At 36.7% G+C, this 26,226-nt stretch overlaps 1 protein-coding gene across 1 annotated transcript in view; it reads right to left on the bottom strand.

Annotated features, from left to right (window-relative positions):
• The window catches only part of nrxn2a (neurexin 2a), a 386,538-nt gene that overhangs the window by 316,317 nt on the left and 43,995 nt on the right, over positions 1-26,226 (bottom strand). The window contains 1 exon segment of the mRNA XM_058757921.1: positions 6,196-7,427. Within this exon segment, the coding sequence (XP_058613904.1) occupies positions 6,196-6,919 (724 nt within the window). The 5' untranslated portion in view covers positions 6,920-7,427.

Below are 26,226 nucleotides of genomic sequence, written 5' to 3'. Positions count from 1 at the left end.
CTTTTTTCATTTTAAAGACAAAAATAAAAAGTATTTTGTTTATTTTCTTCACACATCATATGTATCATGTTTCATCTTGAGCACTGACACTGATGTCTACTTGGTAAACAAGTGCACTTTTGCTAAAAATTTTAGGAGTGAAAGTCTAAGTCTTTTATTCATTAAAGGCTTTAAAAAAAAAAGCATAAATGCTGAAGTATGAAAGCATGGTAAAATGTTAACAAGAAAAATCTAACCTTCATACTGTACAACAAAAAAATCAAAAAGCATAAATAAATAATAAACCATCACCCACTAGAACATACAGTGCTCGTAATTGAAGAAACAGGCATTAATATATAATTTGATAATGCACTGATCCTAGCATTATGTTCTGATGTTCTACACCATTTTTTTAAAATCAGGAACAAATAAATGTTAATCCAATTACATCAGTGGCACTTAAGAACTAATTTAATGAGAAATAAGTAACAAGTAATCCTGTACTGACATTTTGTGGATGAAAACCATGAAAACATGAACTCCAGCAATACCCTTTTGTTGCTTTGCAGTCTGCCTTTATTTTCCACTATACGGATTTTGAAAATGCAAAGCCACACAGGCAAACCAGCAAATGCACTTGAGTGCACAGGGATGGGATTTGGGGTGTCTTTCCTAGGTCTAAAAGCAAATCTGACAAGCTCCAACAAGCTCCTTTTATTAAACAAAGAAAGCAAATGCAAGCAATATCCAACATGGAGATCTTTTCCCCTCTGAGAAGGAGAGCTAGCATTCATTTTGACCTTGCAAAGACCTGCCGCAAAAATCAGCTGCTATGTTGACAGATCATGTAGGCCTACCGATAACCGAGCGTTCATTGCATGAAAGAAAATAAGTGAGTGAATCATGAGGGACACCAAGTTGGAAAATTACGTTTTATATGAATTCTCATCCTCCTGTGCAGATTTCTTTTTTTTTTCCACTGACACTAAAGATAGATGTCAATATCTATATATCTATATGTGGAACTGATATTTGATCTTCCTGTATTCGAATGCACCCAACATTATTAGTAACACTAAATTCATTCTATTAACCTCAGTTAATCTGAAATAAAAAAAATCAGCATTAAATGGAATACTTAACACAAAAAATAAATGTTATTTACTCTTGATTCGGTCAGCAGTTTCAAGTTTACAGCTCACTGGAGGGGAAGATTATCAATAAAAAACATCTTCAATTTCAGCCCGTTCTTCACAGGAACCTATTATAAGGTTTCAAAAGACAGGGACTGTGTTGTATTGCAAACAGCCACCAAGCAAAATTAACAAGGCAGCTGAAAAGACTCCATGTCCTGTTTTAATTACTTGCTGAATTGCTGCCTAGTGTGTAAACCATTATTTGGCTTCTTGTGCCCTCTGCCAAGTGCGGTAAACTATGGTGCTGATTACCGCACAACCGGCTACTGGCAAAAACACACGAGCCCTGAGCCGGGTGAATGTAGCTAACCTCACTCGCTTGCGTTTTGGCCCCAAAAGAAATACAAAACTGCACAATGGCAGCAGATGCCTGTCTGAAAGCGAAATACAGACATGCTTGCATCCTTGGCACACGCAGCTCGATGTTGAGGGCGACCCAGACTAATTTGTGTTGATAAATAAGACAGACTCTCTGTCTACATTATTTAATCCTGGGGAGCGGATGGCCTTGTTTTCACAGTGAAAGCTTGTTCCCTGTACACTTAAAGAAAAGCCTCTGTGAATCGAGTCTCTCATACAGACTAAAAAGACCACAGAAGGGACGGAGTCCAACGCTACTGTACATGAAAAGGTTTTTGTTTGATGCAAACTAGACCTCTTCAGCGCTGTGCTCTAGCTTTTATAGAAATAATCATTAGACTGTACAGGTGGGTGGTATGATCAAAACCTTATATCACAGTATGAGTAATTGTATATCATGGTAACCGTATATATAATGATAGAGTTATTTTGCAATATTGAAACCGCTGTAGCTCAAACAGTATGGCACTAGTATTGTCAAGGTCATGGCTTTGATACCCAGGGAAGCCATGAACCGATAAATGGTAAACCTGAATGCAATTTAAATCGCTTTAGATAAATGCATCTACCAAATTAATTAAAGTAAAATAAAAAATATAATTAAAAAATTATATCATGCTTATAACGTAATGTAATGTAGAGTGATTGAAGTATTTAATATAATACAAGTTATTTATGAAGTTATTATAGATGCTATAAAGTTGAACATTTTGGTTAGCATTAATGAACAAACAAATTAAGTTATTTATAAATACAAATTATTATATATCCAATTAAATATAATTGTATATTTGGGTTTGCATTAATCAAGTGAGTGAGTGAGTGAGTGAGTGAATTAATTTATACAGTACAAGTTATTATAAATGCTATCAAATTTATATTTTGCTTTGCATTAATTGAGTGAGTGAGTGAGTGAGTGAGAGAGTGAGTGAATCAATGAATTTTTAAATAAAATAGTATAAAATACAATATAAAATAATTGGGGTTGATTTTAATAAAACAACTATACCTCGAAATACTTACTGAATGTTCTTTTTTAAAAATATAATCTGGATAGATGGGAAAAATGAAAGAAAAGAAAAGAAAAAAAAAGTGAAAGAACCTTGGAAGCATCCATCTATGACAGTTTGCAGAGTATATTATTAATAAATTCATGAATAAATGAATACAAATCATTTTATATAATAAAATAAATTACAATGTAAAATAATTGGAGTTGATTTTAATATAACAAAAACAACTATACCTTGATAGACAGACTGAATGTTCTGAATAATAATTAAATAAATACTGAATAATATCATATGTTTCTGGATAGATGGGAAAAAGAAAAGAAAAGAAAAGAAAAGAAAAGAAAAGAAAAGAAAAGAAAAGAAAAGAAAAGAAAAGAAAAGAAAAGAAAAGAAAAGAAAAGAAAAGAAAAGAAAAGAAAAGAAAAGAAAACTGGAAGCACCCATCTGTGACAGTTTGCAGAGTATATTATTTTTGCTTGCTATAGTTTTTTGCTTGGTGTCAGATTCTTCAAACCACAACAAGGATATACCGCAGTATAAACGGTACAGCAGGATCTCCTCCAGCCCTGCGAGACTCTAGTACTGTACAAATAAAAGTAAAAGCCTGCTTTCGTCATCTCCAGGCATATGAAAGCATCCCATTAATGAGGAACACTTGTGCCTGTGTGCAATTCTGCTTATGTGCCTTTTAAAATGGTAACCATATTGATTTTAAGAGCTCCCAGCAGGCCCGTGTTAATGCTGTATATATATACACGGCACAGAAGCGGTGGTGATAATACAGCGTCTGACCAGCACTGCAGTTTATGCACCGCTCATGCATTGGGCTGAGATCTCATTAGCATGCCTGATGCAGATGCAAGAGAAAAGATGCACACACTGCTGATATATCGCTTTGGCCTAGATTTCCATTGTGGCGAGGGCAGCCTTAATTGATACTGACGGCCCTCTCAGCTTTGAGGGTAAATGCCTGCAAAATTTCACCTGAGAGGTTTGACAAGGGCACGGCGATGGAGACCACTTCCCACTCACAGTCTGGGAATATTGTTAAATATGAAAAGACACGCGTGTAATTAACCGCCACCGTTTGATGAGTCTCTGCTAATTCTTCAGAGGATTTGTTATATCAATACTTAACTAGAAATAATAATTACACTGTGACTCTTGATTATCTGTGCATTTTTTTAAATACTCAAATACTCCTCTGTGTTTGATAAGTCGGTCTTCCGATGGATAATCCCTGGAGTAAAAGCAAGGATTTAAGGCGTATGAAAACCAATTGTTCCTTTTAATATTGTCCTTTACCAGTGTCAAATCCAATTTGCTCTATCAACTTTCAGGATGATTTATTTTTCTGTTCTTAACGTCTCCCCGTCCCACATATCTCTCTTCTTTTGAAGCGCCGGAATATTTCATCTTAATTCGAAACGTACTTGCTGGACTCCGTCACGCTGGCGTTCTCTCGGTACAGAGCAAAGCGCCGCTTCCTGCCGACTCCACAGTGGGTAACCTGAAACTGCATTAAGTGAAAAGCCAAGCGTGAGCTGCCACTGTCTCTGTCCTCGCTGCCTGTTCAATTAGGAGGAGAAACGGGCCAAATATATTTCTGTATGAAGTCATGCAGATTTGGCCTCGGGTTTAACACCGTACCGCCATATGACAGTCTGTGACTTCTCCAAAGGGCTAAGACATTGCTGAGTGGCCCTAATTAGTCTACATATGTCACCTAGAACAGTTTCTATGGCAAATTGCTCTCCCATGCTCCAACACATGTCCATGTTTTCATCAAATTAGTACGGGAATATGCAACACATGCATACAGATCGTACACAGCTAGAATTACTAATGCAAACACATAGTTCTGATCATTTTCTGGGCGAAATAAATCAGTCCGAAAGGCTCGGATATGATTTACTGGTGCTTTGTATTGGATTTCACATAATAATACGGATATAAAATGAAAGATGTCTCACGGTGATAATCCTGGCATGATTTAGTGGATTATTACTTTGGTAGGTAGCATGATATTCATCTATTTATTACAACTAGATGCCCCCCCATTTTGTTTAGCTACATTTTCAGTATTAAAAAGGCTAAAAGAAACCATTTGATTTGAATGAAGCTGACATCAGGATACAAATAATGTGCTATGCTTATCTTACCGTCGCATATGTTTGAGATGCATTTTGTTTTGCATGTCAATCCTTTATTTACAGTTAAAATAAACTGTTTTTTTTTTCTAAACAGCTGTAAACATGCAAACCCTCTGAACCTGATCTAATGAGGTCTACAGCCAAAGATATCTCATTAGCTATAAATTCTCAAGGCATTTTAAAAGGCTAATGTGCTGTAATACCAGACCATCTGAAACACACCACTGTAAAAGTTTCAGTTCTTCATTAAAGTCTGCATGAAACAAAAATTCAGCCTGTTATAGAACCCATTCCTTTTTTATTATTTCTGACCTCATCATTTTAAAATAAAAAATATCAATGTACATACAGTACGCTGGACCAGTTTTTTGTTCTGCTAAAACTTCACCTTTTTTCACCTACCCCCATTTTTTTAGTGCTACACCTACATCTAAATCAATCAACAACCGATGCACAGAAGCAAGTCTGTTCCTGTTACACCTGAATGCATGTCACAATATGGAAGAAAAGATCTTCTGCAACTTATGTTTTATCACAACTTCAAAGGAACGGTTCACCTCCTTTTTTTCCCTCACCCTGTCATTCCAAACCTGTATGACTTTCTCTTCTGAGGAAGGCAAAAGGTGATTTTTTTGAAGAACATCCCGGCCACTCTTATTAATATAATGAAAGTTACGAGACCTGAGTTTGTCAAGCAGCACAATGGTAAAAAAGCACCATAAATGCATCATAAAGTGGTCCATCTGACTTGCATGCTATATTCATAGACTTCTGAAGCCATGTGATAGCCTTGTGTGCAGAACACACAATTTAACTCCTTGAAAACTGACATCTGCCCTAAACTTCAACTCACTGGTTCACTGATCAGGTCACAGTGGATAACAGTTCACTGGAGAGGAAGATTATCAGTGAATATAGTCTTAATTTCAGTCTGTTCCTCACACAAAGCTCTCATATGACTTCAGAAGACTTGAAACAGTGTACAATTCATACGAACCACTTTTAAGCTGCTTTTGCACCCTTTTCAGATCTTCAAAATCCCATTCATTGTAATTGCATAGAAAGAGCGACCAGAATATTGTTCAAAATGTCTCCTTTTGTGCTCCACAAAAGAATGAAAATCACCCTCATTTTGTTCCAAACCCATGCGATGGCAGAATTTCCATATTTGGCTGACCTATTCCTTGAAATCACCCAGCTTTCCTAAAAATGTCAATACTGTACTGCAGTTACACCATAGATATTGCAAACATTTTTGCAGTCAAACTGCAGTTTAAGTGCAGAGGCAGAAGATAAGACAAACACTCAACCAAACGATTAGAAAACAGGCAGACCAGATCAGATAATGGTTAATAATTTCCAACTCCTGAGCCCTTGAGTTCCTTAAAAGCAAACATTTTACCTTGACAGCTAAGCGCGTTATCCAGTGCGCCATTGTGATAAGAACATCTTCAAGTTATGTAAGGCCTTGAAGCACATCACCTTGCTTACCTTCAGTGCAGTATTTCCCTTTGTAGCCAGTATTGGAGCAATCGCACAGCACCTCACTGTCATGAATGGAGCAGTGTCCTCCGTTGCTGCAGGGGTTTTGTTTGGTACACAGGTATTCCAGATCGTTCTTCACGCCCTGACTGTCCAGGAGAGCAGGAGGAGTCTCTCCTAACTTCAAGTTGGCGATCAAGCCTCGGAAAGGCGGCTCGTACTTGACCGTGCTGGACGTGAGGGCCGAGAGACGCACGTCCGGTGGGATCCCACCCACGTACAAGTCGCTAGCCACCATCATTTCTTTTCGCTTGGACTTCACCTCCACCACTTTGCTCTCCCCGTCCATCGCCAGCATAGTCTCACGATAATTCCTCGTGAGCAGTACACGATGCCAGCGTTCGTCGTTGACATGTGTCTCCATGTGCAACGAGGCCGGCTCGCCGCAGTGGATAGCGAAGCGCAATTGCAGACGGCCATCATTGATCAAGAGCTCCAGGAAGTCGCAGTTGCCGCCATCGTCCAGGTACAGCACCACAGCTTTGCTGATGTTCGTCTTCACGGTGAAGCTCAGCTCTCCGGTGGATCCTGCCTCCCAGGGTCCATAACGAACCCACTGACCAGGTAGACCGTCGAACTCCAGAGCCGTGGTGACAGCTATGGCCACCATGAGCCCCAGCCAAATGGAGGCCTGCGAGAACTTCGCGCTGCACCTCCACTTCCGCGTCATCATCTTCCAAGCGTGTTCCTAATCCTCCTTTTCTAATGTTCCGTTTCTCTTAATCCACTGCAGAGGAGAGATTTATTCCCAGTCTAGCGTATTAATTTATCTGGCCTTTCCAAAATAGCGCTGCAGAAATAGCAAGGTCCCAGTTTTCTAAAAACCCCCTAATATTTTAGTTTCTTTTTCACTTGATTCTCCATCTTGATTCTCTTCTGAGTAACTCCATTGAGGAACACTTCTGAAAGACCGTGTATTAAAAAAAAAAAACTCACACGGTACTTAGTGCTTTGAAATCTAAAACTGCCCTAAAAATCTAGTTGACTCAAGATGTTAAAAGACCGATTTATGCATCTCACCCTCTGGTGAAAGTAGGATTACTGCTGCGGTTGTATTTTTCATTTTGTGGGTAGTAGGTCAAATACATGATTTCTTTCCCCAGAAAACCTCAGCTTCCTTTAGAGAAGTGCATCTGCATTCCACCGGTAAGACGTCACCAACAGAAATCCTCTGACCAGGCCTGTGAAAGTTAAAAACAAAAACAGACAGTATGTTAATTTATGACCAAACTCACATGCACTCCTAAATTTTGTCTGTGACTCACATCAAAGTACAATCATTTCTGGCCTTTAGTTGTGAATTTCTATTAGGAGGCCAGTTTGATCACAAACTCAAGACCTGGCAGTGTGATTCCCTCAGCTGAGAATCTTTGAGCATAATGAAATCAATCTTTAATGCACTTTGCAGTGTAACAGACTGGGCTAGTTGACAGATCCCATCATTCGCTTTGCAAATTTGTCGATCAGTTCACAGATGAATATTCACAAACCAGCTCACAGCTAGTGTTTTAAACAGCTCTGAGCCCCCTGAAGCCCTCTCAGTCTATCAACACCTCTCTCTTTCACCCATATAGAGGCTGAGCATAGTAGTGCACTAGTGACAGGCAGCGTCTGACAGCAGAGGATGACAGATAATAGGACAGAATGTGAGCGTAGTACGGGCATCAGGTGAGAGTGTAAATGATGCATGTTTATTAATGAGGAGTATGCAGCAGCATGATCACACCACACTCCTTTTATTTGTGTGCGCTGTATGTGTGCCGAATTCATTAAAGGGAATATGCAAGTCTGTGATAACTGCTCAATGCTTACAGCAAATCAACAGTAACGTCTGATATTGCGGGTCAGTTTTGAGTGCTAGGCTGTGGAGTTTGCAGCAGACTACTGCAATATACGGCACACTGTAGGAATTACACAGCATATTACCAGTCACATATCAAGAATCTGGAGATACTCTATTGCCGATAATAATGCTCATGTCCATAACTGAATCATCATTTCATGAATTACTACTTGATCAACAGAAAACACAAAATAGCTATTTTTAAAAAAATGTTTAATGCTTGGTTTCCATGGACTAGTTTGATGTAAAATGAGACAAGTTTTTCATAAAGTTTCATGAATATAGTATACATTTATAAATATCAAAACCCAACAATCAATCAATTAATCAATCAGTCAATCAATGTTAGTCGTTATTGAAATAAATAAATAAATAAATAAATAAATAAATAAAGGCTGTCAAATTGATTAATCGTGATTAACTACATCCAAAATAAAAGTTTGTGTTTACATAATACATGTGTGTGTACTGTGTATATTTATATATAAATACACACAGACACACTCATACATGTAATGACTGAATAAAAACAAAAGAATAATGATAAAAGAATAATAAGGATTATGTCTCATACCTGTGGAAGTGTGAAAGGTTCGGTTTCCTTAAACTAGTTTGTCATGCATTTCTTTTCAACACATTTACAAGTAAATCCTAGTATTTTAAATTTGCGATTAATCATGATTAATCACAGTCCATGACTGTGATTAATGCGATTAAATTTTATATATAATATACATATAAAATATATATATATATATATATATATATATATATATATATATATATATATAATATATATATATATATATATATATATATATATATATATATATATATATATATAAATATACATATAATATATATATATATATATATATATATATATATATACACATACACACACATACATACACACGTAAATATTTTTAAACATATACGTGTATGTGTGTATATTATACATATAAATATACACAGTACACACACATAAATATTTTTAAACATATACGTGTGTGTGTATATTATACATATAAATATACACAGTACACACACGTTTTATTTGTAAACAAAGTTTTATTTTGGAGGCAATTAATCGTGATTAATCAGTTTGACTGCCCTAAAATAAATTTATAAAACATCATCATCATCATCATCAAGCCTAATTTATATTCAAGATGACAAATGACTTGATTAAAATATCCATAGACGAGCACTGTTTCAGAGAATGAAAGAAATGCTGCCATGGTCAAAATAAAACAAACAGCTTGTTTTCCATGACTACATAGTATAAAAGCAATTGCACCATACAATAATAATAATAATAATAATAATAATAATAATAATAATAATAATAATAATAATAATAATAATAGTCACCTTTAAAATAAATAAATTAATAGTTATTCTTGCTATAAATAAATAAAATAAAAATCATCATCATTATAACATGCATAATTTATAAGATGACAAATTACTTAATTAAAATATTCAAGGCCCAGCGCTGTTTCAGTGCTGACGTGGTCAAAATAAAACACAAACAGCTTGTTTTCCATGAATAGAGAGTAAAAAAGCAATTGCACCATACAATAATAATAATAATAATAATAATAATAATAATAGTTACCTTTTAAATAAATAAATAAAGTTTGCTCTTCTTGCTATAAATAAATAAAATAAAAATCATCATCATTATCATTATGCAGAATTTATGTACAAGATGACAAATGATTAATTAAAATATCCAGTGAATGAAAGAATTAATGCTGACATGAACAAATTGAAACGGCTTGCTTTCTATGAATATAATATAAAAGCAATCGCACCATACAATAATAATAATAATAATAATAATAAATTGTGATTATGCTACTACCACTACTAAAATCAATCAATCAATCAGACCTAATTCACATGTATAATGACAAGGACCATTAAAATACCCACAGAGTAGCACTATTTGAGTAAATTTATCACCCGTTAAGCTGTAATGAAGGAGGTTAGAGAATAAGTCAGATGAATATGGTAACAAGTGAAGTGAATAAGACATAAGTAAGGTTTTTGAGATGAATTACCACGCACAAATGTGGCGCAACTGCTCAGTAAATTTGGCCCAGGAAAACAGATCACCGAGCAGCAGGGTGCCGTACAGAGCTCAGGGGTCCCCCTCTGTACCTCTGGCCTAATCAGCATCCATAAATAAAGGTTCTTGCATGGCGGAAGAGATTATATTGAAGCAATATGCACTCCGCGAGCGAAGAAAAATTAATTTGATCACACAAAACGCAAGCTTAATTTCTCATTTGCTTCTAATTAATTACTGTGATCGTGCACAAGAGGACTTTTCAAAAGACCTTGAAAGTGATAACAGCTTTTTCTGCCTTTCGAAACCTGGCCTTAAATAATGCACTCCACTCGTTGGGGAAAGAACATAAGGAAAAATAGAAGGGTCTATCGGGTCGTTTTCTACAAATAGTAGACATGGAAAAAAGATGAAGTGCTGGAGATAAATTAAAAGGCCTGTTTTGAAAGGGTAACAACGCCACGGAATCTGTGGAAAATCTTGTGAAAGATTACGTTCTCTTATGTTCGTCATTAGGATTAGTGACTACATTTCTTAATAGCCATTCCATACAGAATGCAGCACTGTGCAATAAAGCCGTGCACACATGGGGACGGGAGGGGAGAGAAGAAATATGAAGCATAATTGGAATGAAAAGTAGTTCAATTTAGATCAAATTGGCTCCTGTAACACTCAATCCTTTGCTATTCCAAATATATCGGCCATGTAATTCCGCTTTAACGCGGCAGATAGAATGTTCTCCCCGCAGAAGGATCATTTTGTACCGCTGCATTGCATGCATTGTTCTGGAAGTGACAGTGACTTTACTGTCTGTAAGTAACAAAACGACATAAATGTAGTGTCTCTCAAAGCGACCCCATCTCGCGCTTTATCAGCACATGCCAACATGTCTCGGGTGCGTGCTGTGCTCATTTGTAAACGAACAGGTCTTGCTAAACATATGCAGGTTGGGAAACCAGTTGGAAATCCAAATAGAAAGCATTCCTCTCTTTCTCCTGGTACGGTCATTGTCATTAAGGTCATTATCTGCCCTTGAGCGTGATGCATGACTACAACACAGCGCATAACAATGAAGAGAGCAGGAGAGGCGGCCCTGACAAAGTGTTTGGCATGTTCCTGTCCACTCGTGACAGTGAGAAAACCCACTCCGAATTGTTATCTTCTCCCTAATGATGTTTTAGTGCAGATTTAAGCACTCAACACTTGCTGATCAAAGCCCGGTTCCCAGGTCAGTGTGCTATCTGAGCTAGAACCAAATAGAATTAGCCATGCTTTCTGCTCTTCCATTGGAGAGTAATGGACAGCATAAGGATGCACTGAGGGCACTTTAGGGAGCGAGTCCGTGGCGTGAATTTACAATTAGCACATACGCAACAAAACGCCCACTGAATACATGAGCATCTTTTGTCAAGCTTATATTTAAAGATCACACTCGAATTAGCGCATTCATATTCAATTAAGCATCACGGTTCTGCCTCACATTATTTCCTCTTGATGTTTCTTTTAATTAGCCAAATCAAATCGACATGATTAAAAACAGAGTCCTCCTCCGCCACCTACCCACACGGAATGGCAGTTCCGGAAAAAATCTGCCCCCTCTTGTAGCTGCAGAACAGCATCCGGGGCTGCGCTAAGCAGGAATTTCAGATGGCTAGCAAATGGATGGTTCAGATTGTGCGTTCACAACTTCACGAGATAATTAAGATGAGGTACGCGACTAGCCGCAAGGGAGACGGCAGCCCACTGCTGTGGCAGAGAAGCCGGCTGTCCTTTCAGCACCACGGACAGCAGCCAGCAAATATCAGCACCACAGACAGCGCCGCTGACCCACCATCAGTGAGAGCTCCAGGCTTGGATGTGAGATCAGTAGAGCGGCATAGGATGCAGCCGAAATCCTATTTAAGCAGAACTGTGTGAGGCTCAGAGGGAGAGCGCTATAAGCTTAAAGTCCCAGATGATTGGGCTAACTCCACCTGTCTGAGATGGACGAAGGGTTCAAAGCAAGAGCAGGCAGAGGCTAGCAAACTCTTTGACATGCTTTCTGTAATCTAACACCCACTGGACCATTGCTTCAACCCATCTTTGTGGAAAACCTGCCCTTTTTACTGTGAAGTCTCATTGGAGGTGGGAACGCATTCGACCTAGGGCTGCCAACCACAGGTCCGTGGAGAAAGCGGTCTACATAAAACTCCTCTTGACATTTCCAAACTGTTAACTAATTTCTAACTTTCCATCTCATGATCTGTTAAGCATTATATCAGGGTGTTTCAAGCACCTATGTCCTGGGGCATGATATTTATCTTTTTGTTATATAAAGGTCTCATTAAAAATGTATTGAAAACTTATCAGGCAATTCTACTCCTTAAATAATGACATTTATTGTTTTATAAGAACAAAACCATAAAATCTAAATAAAAAGACCCAGACTTTTGATCTTAAAATATGAAAATCCATCATAAAAAATATGCATGACATTTTTATATGAATTTAGCCTTAACAAGTTAAGGTCATTTAATTCTAAAAGTTGTTAAATGTAATTTCCACAATGTATTAATAAATTAGTATTTTTATTAGTAGCAGCATTAGTATACGTATTATTATCTTTTTGCACAATTTCTGTATCACTTTAACTTTATTATATTATATTATATTATATTATATTATATTATATTATATTATATTATATTATCATATTATATTATATTATAACAGTACAAGGTTTTTTTTTCCCCACTATTTTGGTATCACTTTTGACATTATTATTAAATTGTTATTATTAGTGAAATTTTAGTTATATATTATATATTTTAGTTATATATTATATTATTTTATAATATATTAGTGAAATATGATTTATATATATCTAATAAGAATAATAATGATTAAATATTATTATATTATAATATATTATATTATATTATTCATTGGAGTCTTGGGTCATGACTGCATAGATATTCTTTGAAAGCACTGAAAATAAATATGGCTAGTCCTGCTAATTATGCAGAGAATTCAGGTCTTATTAAAACTGAGAGCTTGCCGGTGCTGTGTGGAGTTGTTGAGGAAAACCCACAAATGTACATATCAGGAGTTAGCATCAACTTGCCAAGAAGGTAACAAGTGTTTACCATTTACACAGCAGTAATTGTGTCTAAAAAGGCCAAATAGGAGCATACAAAAAGATTCACTTCATTGTATACATTTACACACTTAGCATGCTCTTGACAGCTTGATGTGAATACGAGCAGGGACTTAAGGATTGACGAGGGACAATTCTAGACGAATATGATCTTCATAAGCATTTATATCAAAGTTCAGCCAAATGTTGCTGGATGAAAGAGGCTCTCTGTGAATACCATTCATCGGAGTGCAGCAGGAGTTGTGATGCTCCATTAAAAATGTGTGTATGTGTAAATGTGAGATGGAGAGAGGAGGAGAAGGAAAAAAGGAGGGGGTGAAAAGAGGGGGTGGACGGAGACAAGCAAAGTCGCTGGAGGGAGAAATAAAACTTACAATGAAATGCACAGACACAATTCCATTATTAAAGCGTCTAACATGCGATCCAAAGACGACTTTAATTGTGCAGGTGCCTAAAACAATTGCACTGTCTACATGCATTCAGAACATCCGTGACACCTCGGGGAGAATCATGCAGAACGTGAAGGAGGGGGAGGAGGGAACCCTGGGAGGCGGAGCTGTTTTGATTGACGCATGCCTCGACTCCAGCGACAGCTGCGGAGTCCACTCAATGACAAATTGTCAAGCACATAATCGCAGGGTAAAACACACAAGATCTAATTACCACACATTGTCTGAGTTTCCCCTTCATTCGATCTTGCAGGTGCCAGAAATAATTGCCATGTCTGAAAAGCAAAGAGTAGGCAAAGGCAAATCGAAAGAGCTGCGCCTAATGGAATACGGGCCGAGGCGACTGTTGTTTTAAAAACCCCTCCGGTAAGAAACCATTGAGCTGTGAGGTGGTACTGCAAGTATGCATGCGTTGTGTTTTTCCTGACATATTGCAGAGTATGCAAAAAAAGCCCCTCGGAATATCTGCTGTGTCATTGCGTTATCTGATTTGCCATTCTGTCTGTTTTTCCAGCACGCTTCCGCGGTTTGGAGGGTTTAACAGCTGTAGGAAGTGGGGCGGTTGACCGTGGGGAGTCCGAAGATGCGGGCTGACAGGGGTGGTCAAGACGTTGTGTGGCGGCTGTTGGAAGGGGACAGAGCTTGGCGGCTGGGATGTGAATGGAGGCGAGGGGAAGGGAGGACACTGTCTTGGCTGACTGGATGGAGAAGCCCTGAAGACCCTGGTGTGATGTAGTGCGGTGCGGAGCGTGCGATAAGGTCAGGGCACAGCAGATACAGCATGTGGGCCTGCAGTCCTACAGGACCATCTCATTTGTTTCCTATCAGTTTCACAGTCCAAAGGGAAGCCTGAGCAAGCAGGAACCAGGGGAGGACATAAATAAAGCTAGGCTCATGTCACATCTTGAGGATGATATGACACAGACACACAATGCTGAGGTTCAGTCTGTTCCACACGCACGGGGTCGTAGTTCCTGGGGGAAAACCACAGGACTTGTACTTTCAACAATTATTTTCAATATTACAGTGAATGTTGTAAAGTTGCAAATACATGTCCTCTCTGCCCGCTGTGCCCAGAATCCACATACAGGTAAAGATCAGACATGACAGGTGTACGACTATTTAATGAACCAGAAAGAGAGCAAAATAGTCTGGTTCTCAGAAAAATCCCATTAATTTCCTCCAACATCAATGTTTAAACATTTTAAGACAGACCTACCATGAGTTGTGAGGTCATTGTAGTGAAGATATATGCTTTTGTAAAAGCTACATGCCAGTGTTGTTTCAATTACAAAAAATGACATTTAATAGCCCCATTAATGGTAAACTACATTACACATAACCCAACAATTTCTGCTTGTTTGTTTGTTTGTTTTTTGTCTTTTATGATTTTATATTTGGTCATTTTAGTAAATTTTTCCTCAAATCTTTCTTTAAAAAAAAATATTCAAAGAAAATGACATTGGTATCATGACATTGGGATTGTATCAAACTGCAACAGACCAAACTTGGTCCACATTTTTTTAACATTTTGGAAAAATTGTATTATTAACATTGAATTATTATTAATAAGAACTAGTGGTGTCAAACGATTAATCGCATCCAAAATAAAAGTTTTTGTTTACATAATATATGTGTGTATACTGTGTATATTTATTATGTATATATAAATACACAGTCATATAGTATATATATTTTGAAAATATTAACATGTAGGGTAAACATACCCATTAAGCACACTTCCATTTTTGAGATCAGATTATAAAAAGAAAAAATAATTTATTTTCCTACTTGATGTCTTAAACAATTGATGTGTTTGTTACTATATTCCTTCTATAATTTCAAGTCAATCAGATCATAGCACACTGAGATATGGGTCTCCGTATGTCCACACTGTCTGGCGGCCATTTTGAAAGCTGTCTAAAAACTTCCACCAAAAGAGGACCCCTTTAAATGTGCATTTTTTAGATGTTTAAGCCTTTATTTTGGGTAAGTTTCACTATTTATTGTAAAATTAAGAGATTAATGTTCAGACTTTTACATATTATAACCTGGAACTTGGATGTGGGAAATAATTACATTAGATCCAAAAGACAGTTTATTGCTGGTCTGTGGTTTTACAGTGCTGTAATTTTTAAAGACTTCATATTATTTTAAGGTGAGCTTAAAGGGTGCACTACTATGAAAATCAGCTTCAGTGTGACATCAATAAGAAAAAGTATAATTTCATAGATATTGTTAATATTAAAATATGTATTAATACATGTCCTAGACTATTTATTTAGCAAACTCCTGTCATTTTAATAAATATTACATGAAATTTATTAAAAATTGTTGCTGCTCAAATTAAGCTCAGTGTGCTCTCTTTAAGCTCTTCCACATTGAATGTAATTACTTCATGAACAGACTTTAAATCTTAACTGATGGTTGTCACTTTAAGTTAAGTTAATCGATTTTCTATGGATTCTGTCAACTCAAATCTCCAGACTGGCTCTGATCTTTGGTAACTAGCATCAACTTCTCCAGACTGTAAATCAGTGGAAAATCAGGGCAAAAATCGTGTAGTGTATTCCAGCCTTAAGAGACTATATATAAGTTGACATCCATGAATGAAATGTTTTATTGGTTTGTTTTATTTGATTTTTGAATGTGTTACTCAGCTGAACGTGGACTAGTAAAGATGTTGCATCTATACAAATTATTTACAGTTAAATCCTGAAAAAACTGAAGTACTTATCTCAGCTCCTGTTGGTGTTCTTCCAAAAGTGATGGAAAGTCTTGGTTCTTTATCACATTCTGTTAAATCTACCCTTCGTAATTTAGGTGTTCATATGGGGCAAGCCTTCAGTCTTGATCAACATGTGAATTATTTGGTTCGAAATTGTTTTTATCAGTTGAGAAACATCGCAAAATTGAGGCCAGTTGTGTCTACAGTGGAGTTGAAAATGATTATGCATGCATTTATTTCCTCCCGCCTTGATTACTGCAACTCTCTTTTTACCTGTCTTAGTAATTCAACACTCAAACGTTTACAAGTGGTTCAAAATTCTACTGCTAAGCTTTTAACTAAGTCATCAAAGAGATCTCATGTAACCCAGATTCTAATTTCTTTACATTGGCTCCCTGTCAAATCTAGAATTCATTTTAAAATTCCTGTCATGGTGTTTAGAGCGTTGCATGGTCAAGCCCCTGTGTATATAAATGAGATGTTGAAACCCTATAACTCTAGTAGGACTCTGAGATCCTCAAATCAGATCCTGCTAGTTGTTCCACGGTCTAGATTGAAGACAAAAGGAGATTGTGCATTTGAAGTAGTTGCTCCCAAGTTGTGGAATGCTCTTCCTCGGGAACTGAGATCTGTGGACTCGGTGGACATTTTTAAAAAGTAGCTGAAAACTAATTTGTTCAAACTTGCTTTTGTCTAATTTTTAAATTGCCATGTTTTTTGTTCTTCATTGTATATTTTTGTTGTACAGCACTTTGTGACACTTGCGCTTGAAAGGTGCTATAGAAATAAATATTACTTACTTACAATGTGCTTAAATGACACTTCATTATGAATATATAACTGATCAACTTGAATGACTTGTTGCTTGATTTTAGTGTTCTGTTTTTTTTTTTTTTTTTTTGTGATTGACTTTGTACCTTCAAAAAAAAATATTTTTACAATTATTCTTTAAAAATTTTCCTTAAAATATACAAGAATTTTTAATAAAACATGATGTGAGCTTAATAGGAACAGGGGTGTTCTTAAAGAGTACAAAAATGTACCCATTAAGCACAGCCAGACTTTTTTTAATTTAATGATGTATATCTTAATTGAAATGTTTTTGTCATTTAAAATAAAATAAAATAAAATGTTTTTGTGTGAGAGATTAATATTTTATTTTAACATAACTTTTTGTACGGAAACCAATATCTTGTGCACTAAAAATGTCTCAATGTAGATTTTGGTGAGCTTAATAGGTACGTTTACCTTATATATTTATATTAATGCTGTCAATCGATTTAAAAATGTAATCGCGTTGACCACAGTCATGGACTGTGATTAATCACGATTAATCGCAAATTTAAAATACTAGGATTTACTTGTAAATGTGTTGAAATGCATGACAAACTAGTTTAAGGAAACAGAACACTTTCACACTTCCGCCAGGAATGAGACATAATCCTTATTATTCTTTTATCATTATTCTTTGTTTTTATTCAGCCATCATCAACCTTTATACTGGCAATAAAACATTTACCAAGCCACATCGCTTCAATCCCAGTATACATTTACCCAACTATTACCAAAAGTATTTCTAAATAAATACAACAAAACATTTTCTTGCGACCTTACATGAAGTATTATGACAAAATTCTGCAGGTGCATTAGAGCTAACATTAGCATCATGCTACATAAGACAATTTATGAGATTAATAGTGCACTTTTACTCGGAACTCACTTCAAACCACCATTGAGTGTTTGTAATAACTTCCTTTTGCGATCACATGTGGAATTTGGTCGTTTACTGTTGCTAAAATATGCTATTTATAGCCTTTTTATTGCTGTACAAATTAACATTTCATATGTACACGTTCATTATTGTTATGAAAATATCCAAATCTCAAGAAAAACCATATCCTATCGTAATCATGTGTTTATTATCTTACATAATCTATAGTGGCTGTTGTCATGTTTATTTCTGCTATATAAAAGCCTTAACATGTATGCTCTGGCTAAAACTCACGTTGTTTGTGATGTTACAACCGCCTCTCCATTCTTAAGTTGCCGGGTATACATTCCAAGTATAAATACACATGTAAAAGGATCTATTTTCATTTTTATTTGTCTATATATACTTTGGGCGGCCGCAGTACATTATAAAAGTAACCCAAAAAAACGCAACCCAAGACTCAAAAAAATATATTAATGCATTCAAATTTTTTGATTAATCACATGAGTTAACGCGTTAACAGCCCTAATTTATATTTATATAATTTATATTATATATAAATATATTTAATATACAAATATAACATTTTTCTTAAATATATACACATGCATGTGTGTGTATTTATATATACATAATAAATGTACACAGTACACACACATATATTATGTAAACAAAAACTTATTTTGGATGCGATTAATCGCGATTAATCGTTTGACACCACTAATAAGCAATATATATTATTAAATTAATGTCATAATATACATTTTATATCCAGATATCAGCATGACAACAAATGCAATAATCATTTTATACAAGTTTCATAAAGTTTGCATTAAATGACTTACATTTTAGACACAATATATACCCTTTAACTAACATTAACAAAAGGTTAGTATGCTGTATTGCTCACTATTATTTTGTTAGTTAATGACCTTATTGTAAAGTTTTACCAAGATTTTTAACAAACAAAATACAAAATAGCATATTGGATTATGTTTCAATATTTATCCATTTTTATTCTTGTTATAGTATTATATTTTACCAGTATGTTTTAATTAAAATCTTTTCATTACAGTCATGCATTCTTTGGTCTTATATCTCCATTATTTGTAATGACATCTAAAATCCTTTGTCAAAAAAAAAGCAAGACAAACATTCTTGCCAGTAATTCTGAGTAACGCTCACCAATCCTTAGTCTTTGTTTTAGCTTCAAATCTTGTATGCTTTGAACTGGTAGGTTTGATTAATATCTTAGAACTCTTTATTAAACAATGTTCTAAAATCCCCATTGAGAAAAGGATTGGGAAAAATGCTTTCAGAACAAAACATGGCCAGAGAACAACATCCATCGCAATGCATTTGTCATTCGGACAATTCTCCAGTGAATCTTGTCTATCATTAAATGGACAAGGATGAACCTCTCTGTTTCTAATCCAATCAATATATATCCGCAACACCTCACGATGGATGGCAGGTGTGACCTCGACAGCTCTTGAATGGAATCAAATGTAAAGAAAATCAATACGGTGAGAATCAACAACAGGGAACGAGGGGTGGCAGTCTTTAGTTAACTGATGCTTCTGGCTCGGCCCACGCATTTCGACAACAAAGTCGTTGCCTAACTTGCTCATCCCATCCCTGGCTTTTCACGCTAACTGGCTGTGACAACTATGACACAAGCAGTCACATTAGCGTACCACTTCAGTTTGTATTCTGTGCAATTTACCTTCTTCAGTGGATACCAAAGTGACACGGCGGCATTATTTCTCCCCCTCTGCTGTACATAAGAAATCCATGTGTGTATTCAATGAGTGGAAATGTACACACGCGCAGCACGGTCCCAAAGCGCTGCTGTTAACCGCAACTGATATTATCTACCCTGTCTAAAAAGAAAATCACAAGCCATGCGAGATGGAGCTCAAAGTCATGAAAAACATGATACAATGTAGAGACATTATACAGATGCATCAGAAACTAATATGTTTCTAGGCTGTTCAACCTCATATGGCACATTACGGTTAGTAGCACATCCCACATCTACAAGCCACTAGAAGTCCTACAGATGTTCTCTTCTGGTTCAAGCAGCGAGTTTTGGGTCGTACCCTGTACCCCATCACTTTCAGTGGGCTCTGCTGAGGTGGATAAACCCTGGAGCAGCGGTTTGGATTGAGCCCATAAGAGCAATTTTACAGATGTACAACACTCTCTAGACACAAATGTGCTGATACAGGCCATCCAACAGCCAGACAGATGCTGACATACAAACAGAAATGGGCACAAAGCTGTGATGGGGGAATGTACTGGGACATGCCATGCAGGACTGGAAATTTAGAACAAAAAAATAAAGGGAAAAAATTATGGAAATGAACCAGTTTTTATGTAGAGGAAAAAAAGTACTGGGGTCAAATGATTTATTAAATTTGGTTGCATTAACAGTAGCCTGACCGACTGCACTATTTTTCAATAGAATATTCAGCCAAGATGCTGCACCACTAGCGAAACAACTAGGTGTTGCAGAGTAATACAAAAGACAATAACACCACATCTTTTTATTGCATTGTCCTTACTCGTGCCCATGCAGCAACAAACATACTGCTGTTGTCCGATTTGCAATCAAACAACTTTTCTTTTTAATGCATTGATCTAAATGAAAAAAAAAAAGAAAAATTACCACTCTATTTGACTAATTAATTTTCATGACTTTTCCCTGACCTGTCCTGTCATATGTGGTTACAGGATAAGGATTTTTTTTTTATTATTGACTTATTTATAGATTCAAATTTGATTCAGATGTATTCATTTTTATCCAGAGTGATTTGTTATTGAATCATTTTGAGATCAGGTTTTACCAGCTCATTGAAAAAAAATAAATAAATAAAATGACGGAAAATTATTTGTTCACAAATCAAACACTTCTATCATTTGCAAGCAAGGTTTACTTAACCTTAAATCCTGAAACAAAAGTCTGAAAAATCAGATTTTTTTAAATGGAACAGTTTATTGAGCCTTTAGAAGAAAGGTTTTTGCATGTGTGTTTTATCATAATATTTGGTACATCAGGCTTTTATCACTCACATAATACAAGAGAATATGGAGCTCACACTGAAAGAGGGAAAAAGACCTCCATTTTATTCAGAGTCCGAAACTAAGCAAAAATATCCTATTTGGTGCGATTACATAAAAAGCATATAAATACCAGTTATCAGTTTTATATATATATTATATATATATATATATATATATATATATATGTTCCTTGAAGTTCATTTATAAAGTTTGTTTGTTTTTTTGTGGAAATAAAATAATTTAGGTGGGTCCTTTAACAAGCCAATATTATCATGTAATCATGGTTTGCGATGCAGCTGCTGTCAGATCCAATACAACAGACTGCTTCATCTGTCAACACAAGTTTCTTTGCGAACTCTTCATTACACAACAATACCTTTACAAAACAATCTGCAGTCAACTGCCCTGAATAAGCATATAATCCTCCAACATGATCCAGGATGCCATTAAAAACAAACCATGCACATGTTCCTGATGTTGGTGTTCTTCTTAACTCTGTACAGAGACTCAAACGGGCTGTTTAAACTGGACATGTCAAAGAAAACTTATTTTACTCTTCCATTTGTCCTGTTGTCGACTCAAACACGTGAAGTATGTCAGCAACTGAACGCGTATCTGTATGCTGTATCCAGTTAAAACAGCATCAGTGATGATAAATACTATTTATTTTTACTTAATACATGCTCCTGGTCTTACTATGAGTTACTACTTGTGAACGTTATTCATAGGACGATTAAGCCTACTCACATCTATAAAATAAATACCCTTTTTGGTTGAAGTCAGCTAGTCACCTGTATTTTTTGTTTGTTTGTTTGTTTTTATTTAGTGAATAGGGTGCTTCATTAAATTTTTTTTTAAAAAGTACTAAAAGAATCGTTAGAAGAACTGTTAGGAACTGAAATCATTAAATGGAATCAAAATCTAAACAGAGAATCATTAAATTCCTTAAGATTCCCTACAACAAACAGCTAAAAAGCAGAAATAAACTGGATAAAAGACCATGAATATCAGGAAAAAATAACAAACATTTAATTAGGTTGCAGCACAGTGGAGTAAGTGTACAGGCATTGTGCGCAGAGAGGCTGGAATATAGAACACGCACACACATACACGCACACATTGTGAATAGATAGCACAAGCATTCAGTGCATAAAGTCAGAGTAGGTGACAGTGACTAATGGCTATAGATGGGGATGGGCCAGAGCTTTTGGGAGCAATGCCATGCGTGATTAATCAAAACACTGCATATGCAAGGAAATGTTCAAAGCCACCACGCATGACAAGCTATAGAGATTTATACCGTGCCCCTCGAGTTCAGAGTGCAGGGTTAATGCCAAAAAACAACTGCCATATTCCAACATGGAAAAACTCTATCAGGAAAATACAATCATGTGATGAGTCAGAGACAAATCACCTACGAACTGTGGCTGATCTGTCACGTAGTGACAGGGGCGAGAGTCTATCAGAATCTGCATTTAAACCAGAGGTTCACAAAAGAAATATAGCCAGGGTGAGCACTGAGCAACCAACGAGGATTAAGGCGTGTCCCAAATCCAATTGGATTATAGACACAAGAATGAAATTGGGAAAAAAAGGAAAGGAAAATAATGCCACAACCTCTATCCAGTATCCAATTGTTCCACTAATAGAAAAAGAGAGAGTACTAGCAAGCATGGACGGAAACCTAATCTCACTAATAAGCAACTTTAGAAGCACGTCGATGAATGAAAACGAGAAAAAAAAAAACATGCAGGAAGGTGGTCTATTCAGAGTGCAGGAGCATGAAATTAATAGGACATTAGCCTGAATAAAAACTAACTTTCATAAACCAGCTCCACTGCAGGAGCAACAAAAGGACAGGCTTGATGTGGAAAACAATGAAGAGCGTAAGTGGGAGGGGGACAGGTGAGGACAGACATCAGCCGAAGCTTTAATTTATTCAGCCGAGCAATATGGTACATCACAACCACCCAGTGTGAATAGGACAGACACTCTAGGATAATTCAGTTTATCAAAGTCAGCTAGCATCTCAGAGCTACTCGTGGAGAAAGAGAACCATTACTGGAGTGGGCTTTAAAGGCTGAAGGCTGGAGGCTGCCTGCGCCATTTCTGTAAGTGTTTTTTTTGCCGTTAGCATTGAATTATGGATTCAAATTGCATGGGAAGATGGGTTAAAAAAAAAAAAAAACACAAACCTCATAGATGGTGGTTACGCATCAGCAAACTAAATATTTTCTATACAATCAACTAGTTGGTGGGTAGAAGCAATTATTCGAGTACTTCATCATAGAATAATTAGGGTCTGACAACACGGATCCCAATCAGATGTGTTTCTTAGGCGGTGTTCACATAGGATGCGTTTGTGTGTTCAAAAACAGCCAGGGAGAACACAAATATATTGAACAGATCGCAGATTCAGAGATTGAATATTTGAAAACATTACTTTTTTATCCACATAGTGTACACTATTCACAACTGAATTGATATTCCTTTTAAATTCAGACTCATTTCATGAATTTCAAATTGAGGTAACAACCATGAAACTTAAAGAAATGCAAATAACTCATAAAACAATGGACTGATAGAATAACAAGTGGATGTTGGAAAAGCCACCTACAGAATTCTGCATTTAGTTTATATTTCTCATCATATTAATTCATCATAAAAATGCACTTTTGTGGACGAAGGTGGAAAAACACATATTCAACAAAACATTACGCATAAAATGCATATATGCATATAACTATCCTATTCCTCACAACAACCTTTGGGGGACTTGTATATATAATAACAGGAAAATCGCTCACAGCGGATGATCTTAAGTCTGACTGTAATTATTTTGAAATTTAGTTACAAAAGTCCTTCTTCAATGGCTGTACCATCAGAGATTTAAAAGGGATGGATTTAGAAACAACTTCTCAGGGTGTATCATCATGCTGAAAGTACAGCACAAAGTAACCTTTCAGGAAAGTTATTTCTCTAAATGTAACACCACCAAAAGAATATTACAGATGTGGGACAAAATCATGTGAATGCCCATAGGGGTTAATTTAATATAACTTATGCAGGCAACAGTGAAAAAAACAAACATCGCAATTATCTTTTATTTATCAGATGTTTTGATAGATACCATTCAACTGGAGACTATACAAAAGTTGTATGAGTATATTCTAAGGTTGGAAGCTGTTTTAAAGCCAAGCGGTGGTAAAACACCTTAAAGGAATAGTTCACCCAAAAATGAACATTTTGTAATCCTTTCCTCACCCTCATTGTTCCAAACCTGTATAAGTTTCGTTCTTATGTTGAACAAATACTTCAAAGATATTTTGAAGAACCAAACAGTTGTTGGTCCCCATTAACTTCCATAGTAGAGAAAGAAATCCTACGGAAATCTATGGGGACCATCAACTGTTTGATTACCAGCATTCTTAAAAATATCTTATTTTATGTGAACTATCCCTTTAATAAGAAACATTTCTCTAGTGTTTGCATTATTTTGTCCTACCCCTGTATAAACTGTATGTACAGTATGTATGTTTTCCAGTATTCAGTTGCTGGACAACTAATCAACCTTTCCTGAAATGTCCCTAGTTCTGGTTCTAGATATAAATCCACTATTACACCACAGATTCACCACCATCTGTCATGATGGGGTTGTTATTTAGTGTTTCCATCAATGATTCAAAGGTCCTACATGATTTTCTACTTAATATAGTGTCAAATGGACATGACGTTGTGGTTTAGGTGGACAACACCTGATGTCATAACTTCTGCGGAAGTGCATTTATGAAATGCATTAGGGGAACTGCATGACATCTTTTAAGCGAATTGCCTGTCACTTTGGATGAGCGTCTGTACGAGAGTTTTCACTTCAAAGTGGACCACTTTACCAGTCTGTGGTCAGGGGTTTCTCATCGGTGAGCCCTTTGTTTATCTGGGATATATGCGCTAATTGGTGTGACAATGCCTGCACACTTCACATTACGAAATCGCTGATGCATTTATTCAGGGGTCACTTCGGGGGCACGCGAAAATGTTCGGTCAACGTCGACAAACTGCACAAACGACCTCCGCTGGGGACTAGGTGGGCAGGAAAGGAGGGGTGGCCAGAGTGGACAGAGAAACAAACTGCCACGTCTATTTTGTGCTCCCAGGCCAGGATGAAATCAGTGTGTGGCTGGGAGCCAGAAAACCCAGGCTGGTGGAGTGGAGACTGACCCAGCGCTCATAAATTATTCTGATCCTGGCCGTGGCCACCTGTGCAGGGTAGAGGGAGGACACAACGCTGGCCTCCAAAATGACCTGACGATGTGGCGCACGCCAGCTCCGACGCTACAGGACGTAGCCTGCCCCCTTCCCCCTCAAGTGCCTATGTACGACGACCTTGAGAGGAACAAGGGACGACGGTGACATCAGGCTTGACTTCCTAAATTAAAAGAGCAGAATGGCTCGAATCGTCCCTGCTGGCATCTCGGCGGGGCGGGCTGGCCGTGTGACAGGAGAGACGTACTGCCCACAAAACTAAACAGAGTAGATTACATTACGGCTATCTTTGATTAACAGATACAGATCTGCAATGCAATGTATGCTACGAAAACCCTCAATAAGTATTGACAATGTGCTTGAACAAGAACATCCCAACAGTTCTTGTTAGAGTGTCATTTCAAGATGACTTTGATGTCTGTTGGACTCCCACATACAACCTCAGCAGGGCTCCAGAATGCAGATCTAGACGCCATTAACGACAGCCAGTAAAGCTTTGCACAGCTTCATATGTGGCTCCATGAGATATTGTCTCGTTAGAGTGTAAGCCAGTGTTTCCTGCACACAACAACAAACACAGTACAAGCCTCATTGTTTGATACATGAACAACTGACTCTTACGAACTGATTTTTTTTAATGACTTAATGAGTCTAAATAAGCCACTGGTTAGACTTGAATCAGAATCAGTCAGTGAATCAATCAATGG

This window comes from Onychostoma macrolepis, chromosome 21 (genome assembly GCF_012432095.1).
Source record: "Onychostoma macrolepis isolate SWU-2019 chromosome 21, ASM1243209v1, whole genome shotgun sequence".
Classification (NCBI taxonomy): domain Eukaryota; kingdom Metazoa; phylum Chordata; class Actinopteri; order Cypriniformes; family Cyprinidae; genus Onychostoma; species Onychostoma macrolepis.
This window is presented reverse-complemented; position numbering and strand designations above follow the sequence as displayed.